The 12,516-nt window shown below is 36.5% G+C and overlaps 1 protein-coding gene across 2 annotated transcripts in view; it reads right to left on the bottom strand.

Moving 5' to 3' along the window:
• Positions 1-7,731, bottom strand: part of vps50 (VPS50 EARP/GARPII complex subunit) — a 203,357-nt gene extending 195,626 nt beyond the window's left edge. The window contains exons 1-2 of one of the 2 annotated variants that reach the window (XM_007259800.4): positions 7,575-7,731; positions 5,256-5,324 (exon numbers count right to left, since the gene is read on the bottom strand). In XM_007259800.4, the coding sequence (XP_007259862.3) occupies positions 5,256-5,324; positions 7,575-7,607 (102 nt within the window). In that variant the 5' untranslated portion in view covers positions 7,608-7,731. The remainder of the gene's footprint in view (positions 1-5,255; positions 5,325-7,574) is intronic. The other variant, XM_007259801.4, reaches the window with a different exon arrangement.
• Positions 7,732-12,516: the final 4,785 nt, after the last annotated feature.

Below are 12,516 nucleotides of genomic sequence, written 5' to 3'. Positions count from 1 at the left end.
AAAAAAATTACTGGGGAATATTTATGTTCTACTCATAAACTGGCTATAAAATTTAAATTTTAAAACTCTATATATAGTAATTCTGACAATATAAGCTAAAGCTTTAATCATAAACTATCACGGCTCCCAGAGGTGGAAAGTAATTAATTACATTTACTCAAGTTACTGTAATTTAGTAGATTTTTGAAGTAGTTTTTAAAATAGGTAATTTTACTTTTACTCAAGTACATTTTGACACAAGTAATTTACTTTGCTACTTTGGAAAACTCCCCGTTACTGAGTAAAAAATAAAATGCTGGGGGAAAAAAAAAACAATTGTCTGAGTAATAAAAAAAAATTGGGACGGATGCTCGCACGTGGAATAACAAGGCAATAACGTCCTCATGCAATGCAAAATGTACCTGTCCCACCGGACAGAGCTGTCAGCTTTCAAAACTTCCACATCAAACCTAAGAAAGCATGTGGTGTAAGTACTTTTATCAGTAAACAATCTGCTTAAATGTTAAAAAAATGTAAATAGCACTTAAAGCACAGACATGGCAAGTTAAAAAATAATAATAAACTGTAAAACTATAAAAATACAGTTTATAGTCACCTATATTACCATAAAAGTTTAATAGTTAAGAAAAAATGGATCATAGAAACCTATACCACTTGTTTTATGGGGTGGTCTGAACTAGGAGTGGGCGATATGGCCCTAAAATAATATCAGGATATTTCATGGTATTATCGCGATAACGATACTCTTGGCGATATGACAAAAAAATACACTACTGCAACAAAACAAAACTTACATTTTATTATTGTATATAATATGATATTGCACACCTGAGATATGATATTACACTAAGTAAGATATTTTAAAAATACAAGAATTTTAGAAGATTTGTAACAAAACTCCATATATCCAGGATTAAAGTAAAGTAAATGGTACTGAACAGATATAATATGTCTCTAGTAGATATTTAATAGCAAATGAGAAATGTGTGATTTTTTTTTTTTTGCTTAAAACAGCAAAAAAGTAGAACCCTGAAGTGATAATTAGGGGTGAGTGTTATGTCACGATATTTCAGGGTATAATATCGATATTATCACGTACGATACGATATGGCACACCCCTAGTCTGAACAAATACTGCCTGAAAGGTCCAAATTATTATGTGGAATAATAGTTAATTAAAAACGATTTAATGTATGATTTGTTTTTACTTTTTTTACATCAAATCATTAAAAGTAACTATGTAACTACGTTATGTAAAGTACATTTAAATTGAGTACTTTTTACTTTTACTCAAGTAGATTTTAGATGGGTACTTTTACTTTTACTTGAGTAGAATTTTAGCAAAGTAAAGGTACTTTTACTTAATTACAATTTTTCAGTACTTTTTCCACCTCTGATGGCTCCTCATAGCTTGGATAATTCTTAATTCTCACTGCATTTAAGAGATTTGTTGAACCAGACATTGATTCTTCTTATTTACACAATAATGTGAACAGACACTGACTCTGTACAGCACACCTTGTTCTCCAGTGGTCAGGATCCAACAGGACCAACACAGGGCAGGATATGCCAATAAAAATGGATCAGACACAGCAGTGCTGCTGGAGTTTTTAAACACTGTGTTCACTCACTGCCCACTCTACTAGTATATAGATGTAAATTCTGTGATGAGTCATTTTCTATTCTTTAATCATTGGTCACAGGACGCTGCCCACAGGATACTATTGACTGTATATTTCTGGTTGGTGGTCTATTCTAAATTTAGCTGTGATGCTAAGAGTTTTATTGTTTGCTTTTTATCTGATTTTTATCTGGCTTTCAAAAGACAATATGCGCTGTAAATGTATAGACACAAATCTAAACATACAGAAACACAAGATGCTGAAAGGCCATGTAAAGACCAGACATGATCCAAAACAATTAGCAATACCCACCCCTGTGACAACGAGGGAGAGAAATAAAAGATGTCAGCTCCCTAACCAATAATAACCTTCTACACGATCAGAACACGGAACAATCTGTTCACAACACAAAACATGACATATTTTATACAGTTTAGTGCTGAAAGTCTATTGTCCCAGTCGACAACATGAGTACAAGTCTCTGCACTGCCACTTTCGAGAGGCATCTCCATCACTTTCTACAGCAGAACAGCAAAAACACTGCTCTCAGCAGGTGCTGCGCTAATTAATCAGCTCAAGGTCCCACTCAAACACAATCTGCCTGGATTTGCCAGGATGCTGAGCAAACTGCTGTGGCCCCACGCTGGCCCGCTGTCAGACAGACGTGCTGGCTGGCTGTCTGCCTGGCTGACACACAGATACACAGCCCCAGGCACTCATTCCCTGTCTCCTTGCTTTAACCTTTCAGCCTGAGGGTGGCTGAAGATGATGACAAGAGGGGCAGTGGACACAGCTGACCGTAGACTCTGCCCACTCTCATCACAGAGCTGACATTTCTCGTGAAACAAAAGGGATTTTCAAAAGGTTCCAAGTATTTGAGTGAGATTATACTTCACACAAACGGGCCGAACGTCTCTTTTAGAAAATAGGCTCCCAAATATGCCAAAGCGGAACAGAAAATGTCAGCATGCATTCATTTAAATACATTCCGTTTATAGCTTGTTTTAGATAAAACCCCCCTTTATGTACCAAAATTACAGCGTCGTTACAAACTGCACACATTTCTTTGTGTCCTTTGTTTTTGAATGGATGTTAAGCAGTACATTCACTAGAGGGCAATTCAGAGTCAGAGGTCTTGGCAAAGAAAAGACAATAATAATGTTCAACAGTTCACCGTCATATATTTCTTTTCTGCCAGAGTTCCTTCTTCTTTGTCATGTCATTATGTCAGTGGTCATGCATGCACCACCACAAACTACCACTAATCTTACTGGTGTATATTTGTTTTGCCCACAAGCTTTTAAAGAACGTACACAAACAGGGACAAAATCAATGCAGAGAACAGACAGAAGGGTTTATCTGTATCCGTATTTGGCTTTGGTCATAAGTGAGCTTTTACAGCCATCATCAAAATTATTAAAACGACTGACAACAATTAAATACTAAGTATTACTGCACTTGAGCAATGACAATGATATTATTTTCCTTTAAAGCCACAAGGGGAAATGGATGTCAAGCACTTCTCTAAATAAAAAAATTCACCTTAAAACACAAACCTTGCTAACAACTGTGCTAACAAACCTTAATCACATTATTATAATCACATAATATTCATTTCAGGCAGAAATCTTTTTAATTCATTGTCTTTTAGAGCAATTTTAGACTGACAGCAAAAACAGCCTTAACATGAACATAAAGCAGCACTGAACCAGCAGTGAGAAATAGCACACCATGACAACAACTGGAAATAAGAAAGACACTTCATTATCCCTGGCTTTTTCTTTACATAATCACATTATTCTCTCTTCACAAAAATGTCAAAATGTCCACATCCTCAGCTAATACTTACTAAACAGCAACTTATGGCATGATCCAGAGCACATAAACGCTATTATATTATTGCATATTAATGCACATTAATGCATGTATGATAATATCTTGAACAGTGGGGGGGGGGGGAAAAAACAAAAAAAAAAACAATTACGAGACAAAATTTATTTTTAACCAGGTTTACTGACTGCATAAAATGTTCTATAGCCTAGTGGCCACTGCTAGCTTACAGGCAAATAAAGTACTACAGTTTAAATGATATATACTGTTTACAGTATTGACACAGAGCAGATGAATGCTACTCAGTCAATCATATTTCTATGAACAACTTGTGGACTTTCATTAAGTTAAAAGAGAGAGAATGATGAAAGTCTGTAATGTCAAGAGGTTAACCCACAGTGCCTCATAGATACAGTACTGTTCAAACATGCAAATTATCATAATAGTCTTCACAGCTAATTGGCCATGGTCTGACTTTACTCCCACTGCTGCTGCTCCGAATGGCTGAAGCAGCTTAACCTCCTGCTGTGTTCCACCTGTACCTCATAACAAAGCAAGAGAGACTGAATACCACAGAACTCTATACGGTCCCACACAGCTTTTCTCATGTGAGTGGTCCAGAAGCAAAGACAACTAAATAATCTACACATACTGAAGTGTTACTTTGCAGTTTATATTTATGCTTTTTTTTTAACATTACCTTATTTTGTCACGCTATTATTTTTTAATACAATTCTTAGTAAGTTACTTTTTATGAAATAGACAAAAATATTTATAATACATTAAACTTTAATGTTTATTTTGTTGCAATAGTATATTCTTAAAATGAATAATAAAAATATAAAAAATTAAATGTTGGAATATGCCATATCATCCACCCCTAACTCCCACATACAATAGAACAGTGTACTGTGCAGGCACCATTCACCTTGTGTGTCAAAAACCTTCATCACACTTTCCATTGTATAAGGTGAGACTACCCTCTAGCTGCACAAATAACTAATGCCATTTACTACAGCATATATATATATATACTAAAATTATGCGAAAAGAAGTGTACACGTACAGTATATGCATATATTGAGGTGACACACAGCGTAATGGGTAAATTATTCTTTTTGACACTTACTTCCTCAGTCTCTAAAGCAGAGTTCTGAAAAAGCTGAAGTAAAACTGTGGGCAAATCAGGCCAAATGGTCCTAAAAAAGACTTAAAAACATCATAGCATCCTTTGTAACTAAAGGCTGGCATGATTAAAAAAAGCACTTCCACTGGCAAGCAGGACTGAAACTGTCCCATCATATACCACATTGAATAGTTATTTAAGGGCAAAATAGAAACAATAACATAACACTATATACTGGACAGCCATATGGACATTACTAGCTGTTTAAACAGCAATGGCAATATCAGTAGCATTATCTCTATGTAATCAGTACTTTGTAGCCTAATGCAAAGAGCTCAGTTCTAAGGAGATCTGAGGGAACACAGGAAATTATCATATGGAACAAAATACGCTAGTGCAGTTGATTTAATGCTTTCCTCTATCAGCCATATCAGATAAAAGGGGCTAGGCCTCAAGTTGTTTACTCAGTCTAGAGCTACGTGAAAGCAGACTAGAGCAGAAAGCAACTGCTGAGTTTAATCCGTTAACAACATGTTCCTATTTTCTAGATGACAATTCATGTTGCATTATGGTGATGAAGTAAAATGCTACAGTAAAGTGCAACTGTAACTGTTACTATGCACAGTCACACTTCCTAGGTTAAGTAATCTGTATGAAGAAATACTTATCCAACTCACCTTGCTGGGGATCCTGAAGTTCTCTACAGGGCTCATATCTGCCATACTCTCCTGAGGGCTTTTCAAGCCCTGTTAGGGAAAAACACAAAATCACCACCATCAGTTAATCGGTTAGCATTTACATTAAATTATTCATAAACTAATCACTAAAATCCCTAATGCTGAACAACTGCATGTGTACCGATACAGCTACAAATAAACACAATGCTAACCAATGTATACTTACTTATTACTATGCTGTGAGAGGGATAGAGAGAGTAAGAGAATGAGAGGGAATGTGTGAGAGAGAGAGAGAGAGAGAGAGAGAGAGAGAGAGAGAGAGAGAGAGAGAGAATGGATGGGAGTAGGTAGCTAGCATAAAAACTTCTAAAATCCCTAAAGCTGAACAACTGTATATGTCCCCATACAGCTACAATTAAACACAATGCTAACCAATGTAATATTGATGCTGAGAAAAAGACAAAGTGGAGGGAGAGAGCAAGCTAGCATAAAAACATTGACTTTCTTAAACTAACTAACTGAGCAGATCTGAATGTGTACCACTACAGCTACAAATTAACACAATGCTAACTTAGGTAATATATGTTGCTATGCTGTGAGGGTGAAATTGAGAGAACAAGAGAGAGAGAGAAAGCACGAGAGAACAACAGAATATGAACAATTACAGCTACACAATAAACCCAATGCTAATGTAATTTTTAATACTATGCTGTGTGTATAGCAAGCTAGCATGAAAACAGAGTTTCATTTCTAAACTAACCTAAAACCAGAAACCCAAGCTGAACAACTGAATGTGTACCACTACAGCTACACACACAATGATAGCTAATGTAGATAAGGTTTAATACTATGCTGAGAGAGAGCGAACAACTGAATATGAACCAATATAGATACACAATAAACACAATGCTAACCAACGTAATGTTTAATAATATGCTAAAAGAGAGAGAGAGAGAGAGGGGATAGTAAACTTTCATAAAAACATGAAGCCTTTCTATAACTAAACAACTGAGTATGTACCTCTACATATACACAATAAACACAAGGCTAATGAAATGTGTAAAGCTAACATGCTGTGAGAAAGACAGGAGAGGGATAGTAAACAAGCATTAAAACAGAGCCAGAGAGAGAGAGAAGGGGGTAGCAAGCTAGCATAAAAAACGAAGGCTTTCTTAAACTAACCCTAAAACCCAAAACCCCTAAAGCTGAACGACTGAATATGAACCACTACAGCAACAAATAAACACAATGCTAACATCTAATGTAATGTTTAATACTATACTGAGAGAGAGAGAGAGAGAGAGAAAGAGAGAGAAAACAACTAAATATGAACCACTACAGATACAAAAAAAACACAATGCTAACATCTAATGTAATGTTTAATACTATACTGAGAGAGAGAGAGAGAGAGAGAGAGAGAGAGAAAGAGAGAGAAAACAACTAAATATGAACCACTACAGATACAAAAAAACACAATGCTAACATCTAATGTAATGTTTAATACTATACTGAGAGAGAGAAAGAGAGAGAAAACAACTAAATATGAACCTCTACAGATACACAATAAACACAATGCTAATGTAATGTTTAACAGTATGTTGAGAGAGAGAGAGAGAGAAAGAGAAAGAAAGACAGAGAGAGAGAGAGAGAGAGAGAGAGAACAACTGAACATGAACCTCTACAGATACACAATAAACACAATGCTAATGTAATGTTTAATACTATGCTGAGAGAGGGGGAGAGAGAGAGAAAGAGGAAGGGGATAGCAAGATACGATAAAAAACTGCTTTTCTTAAACTAACCGCTAAAACTCAAAACCCAAGCTGAACAACTGAATATGAACGACTACAGCTACACAATGACAACCAATGTAAGTTAACTAATTAGCTAATGCCTAATATTAGGCAGACAGATAATTATTGTTGTTGTTGTTGTTGTTGTTGTTGTTGTTGTTGTTGTTGTTGTTGTTATTATTATTATTATTATTATTATTATTATTATTATTATTCCTCTGCTGGTTAAACGCAGTGGAAGCCCCTGAGTCAGCTCTACTCGCTCCTCTGCTCACTCACACTAAAGCTAAAAGCTTGTAAACAATTCCAGGTTGTTTTTTATTTGTAAAATCAGATAACCGCATGTTTATAAACATGCCCGGCTCTCTGCTCATGCCCGGGTTCAGAGCTGCACCGCTGTGCTCTCCGCCGCTAGCATCATCTGTTTATCACCTGGCTAACTACACTTCCGGTCCTCTCTCATCTCTCTATCCCTCTTTCTCTATATATCTCACAGACTGAGCTGTACCGCTGTAGCGCTGCTCACCTGGCGGGACATCAGAGACTTGATCTTCTGCATCTTACAGCTCAGCACGGGGGTAAATCCAGCTCCGCGGATCCTACTGCACTAATGTTTCACACAGCCTCTCAATACACCTCTCTCTCTCAGACCGCTGCCATGTTTCTCTGTGCTCACGTGACCGGGCAGGGTCAGTGGTGCATTCTGGGTTGTGTAGTTTAGATAGCCCAGAGACAGCGCAGTCAGGTAATGAAGCATAAACATTAGAAATACAAAATTAGAAATGTTGGTTATATCTATAACGTTACTTTACTGGAGTAATAATTCTACATCTACTCCTTACATTTTCACACAGTTATCTGTAGTTTCTAACCCTTACATTTGAACCCATTGTGATGTATGTGCCACATATTATTTAAAACATAGATATATTAACTGTAGAAGTTTATCATTTGCTTGAACACACATGTTCAAATTATTTAACCATTTAAATGCTTTTAAATGTTTTAGGTTCCATAGAACTAGTTCTGACCTGATTTTTTGAACAATAAGAAAAAAACATGAATGTTATGCTTACTGAATTTATCTAATTTAGTTTTGAATTTAGCCTCTATATTCAGAAATTTATTTGGATTCTTATAGGTAAAAAAAAATACCTAGTTACTCCTATTTAAATTTCATTTGTTTTCATTTCAGCCTGTCATCTTTAAAAAAAAATCTTTCCAGATAAATCTCTTCATCTGGATATAATGAGGTTACACTAGCAGACTCATGTAACCTAGGATTAAGGTGTGTGTGAAAGGAGTTCTAGAAGTGCTGAGCTTTTGTTAGCTGCTTTTCCTTCCCAAACTACCTGGGCTGGGTGATTGACAGTGACAATACAAACCAATAATTTGGTCTCTGAAAAAAAATGCTGTTGCTCTTTATCGCCAGCAGATGGCAGCAGTGTAACAATGAATGAACAGTATAAAATGCAGACAGTGAGATATTAGGATTTGTTTGATCTTTATTCAACAAAGTCTTGATTGTAAAGTGGTTGAATAATTGGTCATCAGTGCAAAAAATATACCAAGGAAACTTGCTGGAATCAATATAGATATTTAAAAAATATATTGAGAGATAGATTCCGAACAGTACTATCTTGCTTATTCCTTGCTTATTATAAGCAAGATACTCTAAAAACTGTACTCAAAAACTGTTATGTTATTTAATATAAATTGAATATGGTGATCTGTGTTGACCTGATATTTGGGCAGCAGAGACTTGTTGAATAAAACTCACAACTATCTGATTGGACGCTGGCACTGGGAATGCACACTGGGCATGTTCCTCCTCACTTACCATCAGTGTTTTGTCATTCCTCTGCAGGTTGTCTTTCCTTGGGCATTCCTTGGTTTACAGTCCATGCAGTGAGGTTTTGTGTGAACTGTATTGAACCATCAGCATAAGGTAAAATAGTAAATGATAAAATGTCTATTATTAAAAACTTAAAGCAACTTAAAAAAAAAAAAAAAGGTTACATACTCGAATATTTTGTTGGAGCGCCTTTAGCTTTGATTGTGGCACACATTCACTGTGTCATTGTTTTAATAAGCTTCTGCAATGTCACAAGATTTATTTCAATCCAGTGTTGAATTTATGTTTTTCAAGATCTTGCAGCAGCATTGATGATGGTAGAGTCTGACCACTGCACAAAGCCTCCTCCAGCACATCCCACAGATTCTCAATGAGGTTAAGGTCTGGACTCTGTGGTGAACAATCCATGTGTGAAAATAATGATCTCATGCTCCCTGAATCACTCTTTCACTATTGCAGCCCCATGAATCCTGACATCGTCATCTTGAAATATGCCTGTGTCATCAGGGAAGAAAAAGTTTTTTGGTCAGGCAGTGTATAACATTTTTGTATGAAATTACAGCTGTAAAATCTTGATGTTCCAATGTAGTAAAGACAGTGGGGCAATGTATGGGGCATTTGTGGCTAGGTAGTTAAAGCACCGGGTTACTAATGATAGTTAGGTAGATTTGTGGGTTCAGTACCTGGGAGCAGCCACTCCTGGGCCCTGGAGAAAAGGACCCCAACATTCACTGCTCCCAGAACAATGCAGCAATGCCTGACCACCAGTCGGGGCACATCATATCACTGTGTTCATGTGTGTGTTTATGTTCATTGCAAGGAAAGATTAAAGGTGGCGACCAAATTCCACTATGTCCAATACAAATGGTGTATATGGCTGTATATGTGTAATACGGAGAATAATGTATGTATACCTGGGTTCGGCCTGCCAATAGACTGACATGACTGAGCAGTACTACTGTATGCTACACCAATATAAATCTAATTATCCATTAGCAGAGCATAAGCATGACAAGGATTGGAACAAAATATTGATATATGTATTATATCATTACCATTTTCATGTCACTTGCGATACATTGTCGATGCAATGCATCAAATATTAATATTTGTGTTGAAACATAGGCGCTTTAAACTTCCTAAGACTTAACCCCCAATTTGTTGGTCTAATTGTGCGAAACTGACACTAATAAATCCATAATTCTTTGTATTTGCTTATTTAGTAGTTTTTTATCGTCAAGTAAGACAAATTAACTACAATACTGTCACAGTATCAGTATCATGATATCAGTATCGTGGGGAACATAACGTGAGATGCCCTAATTCTCACCAATAATCATGATTCTTAAGATTTTAAGCTAAAAATGTCACATAATGCTGATTAAACGTTGTAAACGTTTAAGCTGTAATCCTAAAAATTGTCCAGATTTTTTAAACCATGTAAATTCTCGTTACTCAACAGGTCTTACAACATAAACACTGCATTCTCTTCACGATGCTTCAACACCTACTGTTCCAAGAACTGTTTAACTCAAAACACATTAGTGGAAGCAGCAGCATGCTGGTGGGTTTATTTGGAAATAATTCTTTTACTAAATAAAATACTGGGTGAGGTAAACACTACAGAGGCAGTAGTGGTACCAGTTCCTGGTTAATAAAAGTCAGTGACATTAGTCCTGATTTCCCTGTCAAATGAGGGAGCGGCAGAGCTTCCAGACAGAGGAGGTGTAATTCCTCTGCTCCTCCTGCAAAACACACACTGAACAGATGGTCTTCCACCATAAAAACCTGTGCACATAAACAGCATCGTTCAGCTAGTATCAGTGTTACGACTCAGGTCCAGCAAACTAGTGATGTACTGATGTGCCCTCAGGGTTCTGATCAGTTTGCTAGATCAGCTAACAATAACTGAAAGGAGATACGCTTCATAATAGGAGTTGTCTGATAATAACTTGCCCCAAGAACAAAAGCAGATACAATTATTGTTCAAATGAATAATTATGCAAGTTTTTATTAAAATGCCCTGGTGCTCGGTTTGCCAGTAAAGCCTCAGGGCTAACAGTCTCTACTGTGCCCACTCTTTAAAGTGCAAAGTCTCTGGTAATTAAAGATGAACAAAAGCAGTTATTGCCTATTTGTGACTATGTAATGTGTTATGTGACTTTGGTTGAGGTGAAAAAAAGCTCAGATGACAATCCTATTTACAATCCTGTGGCAGAAACATGTATTATTTCATTTACTAAGAGTTTGTAAATAGAAAAAACATAAATTTTGTGCTCAGATTGTATTCAGTGCTTTTCACCTCCATCAAAACTTGCTAAACCCACATATCATCACAACTTTAAAGGAGAAATCCAGTGTGAAATAAACTTGTGGTCAATGATATGCCCCTAACGCTAGCATTGTAAGCCTGTTGGAGGCATCAACTAAAAGAGCTGTATTTTGGAATGCTGGAGGTGAGCTATTCAACCAAAGTTAGTATTTATTATCCTGTTTCAACAGACCACAAGTGTATTTCACACCAGAGATTTTATTTAAGGATTTAGGACCCTCTCTAGTGAAAATGGGTAATTGCACCGAGCATGCGGAAGAATCATTTTAAACTGGACAGGTGTGATTTCAGAGCAGATGAATCCAATTCCATGTTATGTTCATTTAGAGAGAGAGTGAGCCTGCTCAGAAACTTCACTTCTTCGTTTGTTTGGTTTTATTATGGTTGAATGAGCTACTGAGCTCTGAGTTTCCCCTTCTGAAGTCTCCATTGCTCCACCAGCCGCTTGAGTTCAGTAAAACGGAGCCGGATCCTCTTTTATAGGCTGTACGTGTGGTATAAGTACGTAAAAACACCAGTTTTTACAATGAATATATTAGGCTTAGCAGGGAAGGTTGTTTCAGCACACTGATACCACTAAACACAAAATGTTGTCCCTTCTCCACTCAGAAATGCTTAGGCTTTCAGTTTAGAAACAAAATAATACAGACTGCCCTATTAAACTTGTAATAACAATGATATTCCCAATTTAATCTTTGTTTAACCAAACAGTGTTGTTGTCCTCATATTGTCTCAGTACAAGACAAGCTTTCAGCTTACATTTTGTTGCCTGGCTACAACTGCTTTAGCCTAGCTTACTTTAACAGGTTTTTTGGCTTCCTCAAGCTCTACTAATAAAAAAGTAATCCAGTACTTTGGATTTATTTAATGTTTAGCTCTATCTTGGATGAGGTAATGTAGTTTTTACTGAGGGAGTTTTTTCTTGTCATTATTGCTCTAGTGCTTACTCAACAGAACAGACCCAGATCTCACAACTTCTGTTGTAAAACGTGTTATACAAATAAATTTAAATGAAATTGAATAGTCCAGATTGGTTAAAGCTAGCTCTTAGCCTAGGTCAGCTCCCTGTTTACTCTCTCCAGGATTTGCTTTATCACGTGATGCCTCTCTTTCCGCAGACACTGGCACAGGAAAAGCAGCAGACACAGAGCCTTGTTCATGCAGTAACCTGTGTCATGCAGTAGTGAGCTGCTCAATGTTATTAAATCACACCATATTTTTCATATAACTTTCATCAATTACATGTTACTGTTCAACTTTGATTGAACAGCTTTGGTTCTG

The sequence above is a fragment of the Astyanax mexicanus genome, chromosome 3, assembly GCF_023375975.1.
Source record: "Astyanax mexicanus isolate ESR-SI-001 chromosome 3, AstMex3_surface, whole genome shotgun sequence".
Lineage (NCBI taxonomy): Eukaryota > Metazoa > Chordata > Actinopteri > Characiformes > Acestrorhamphidae > Astyanax > Astyanax mexicanus.
The sequence above is the reverse complement of the archived record's forward strand: the minus strand, read 5'-3'. Positions and strand labels throughout refer to the sequence as shown.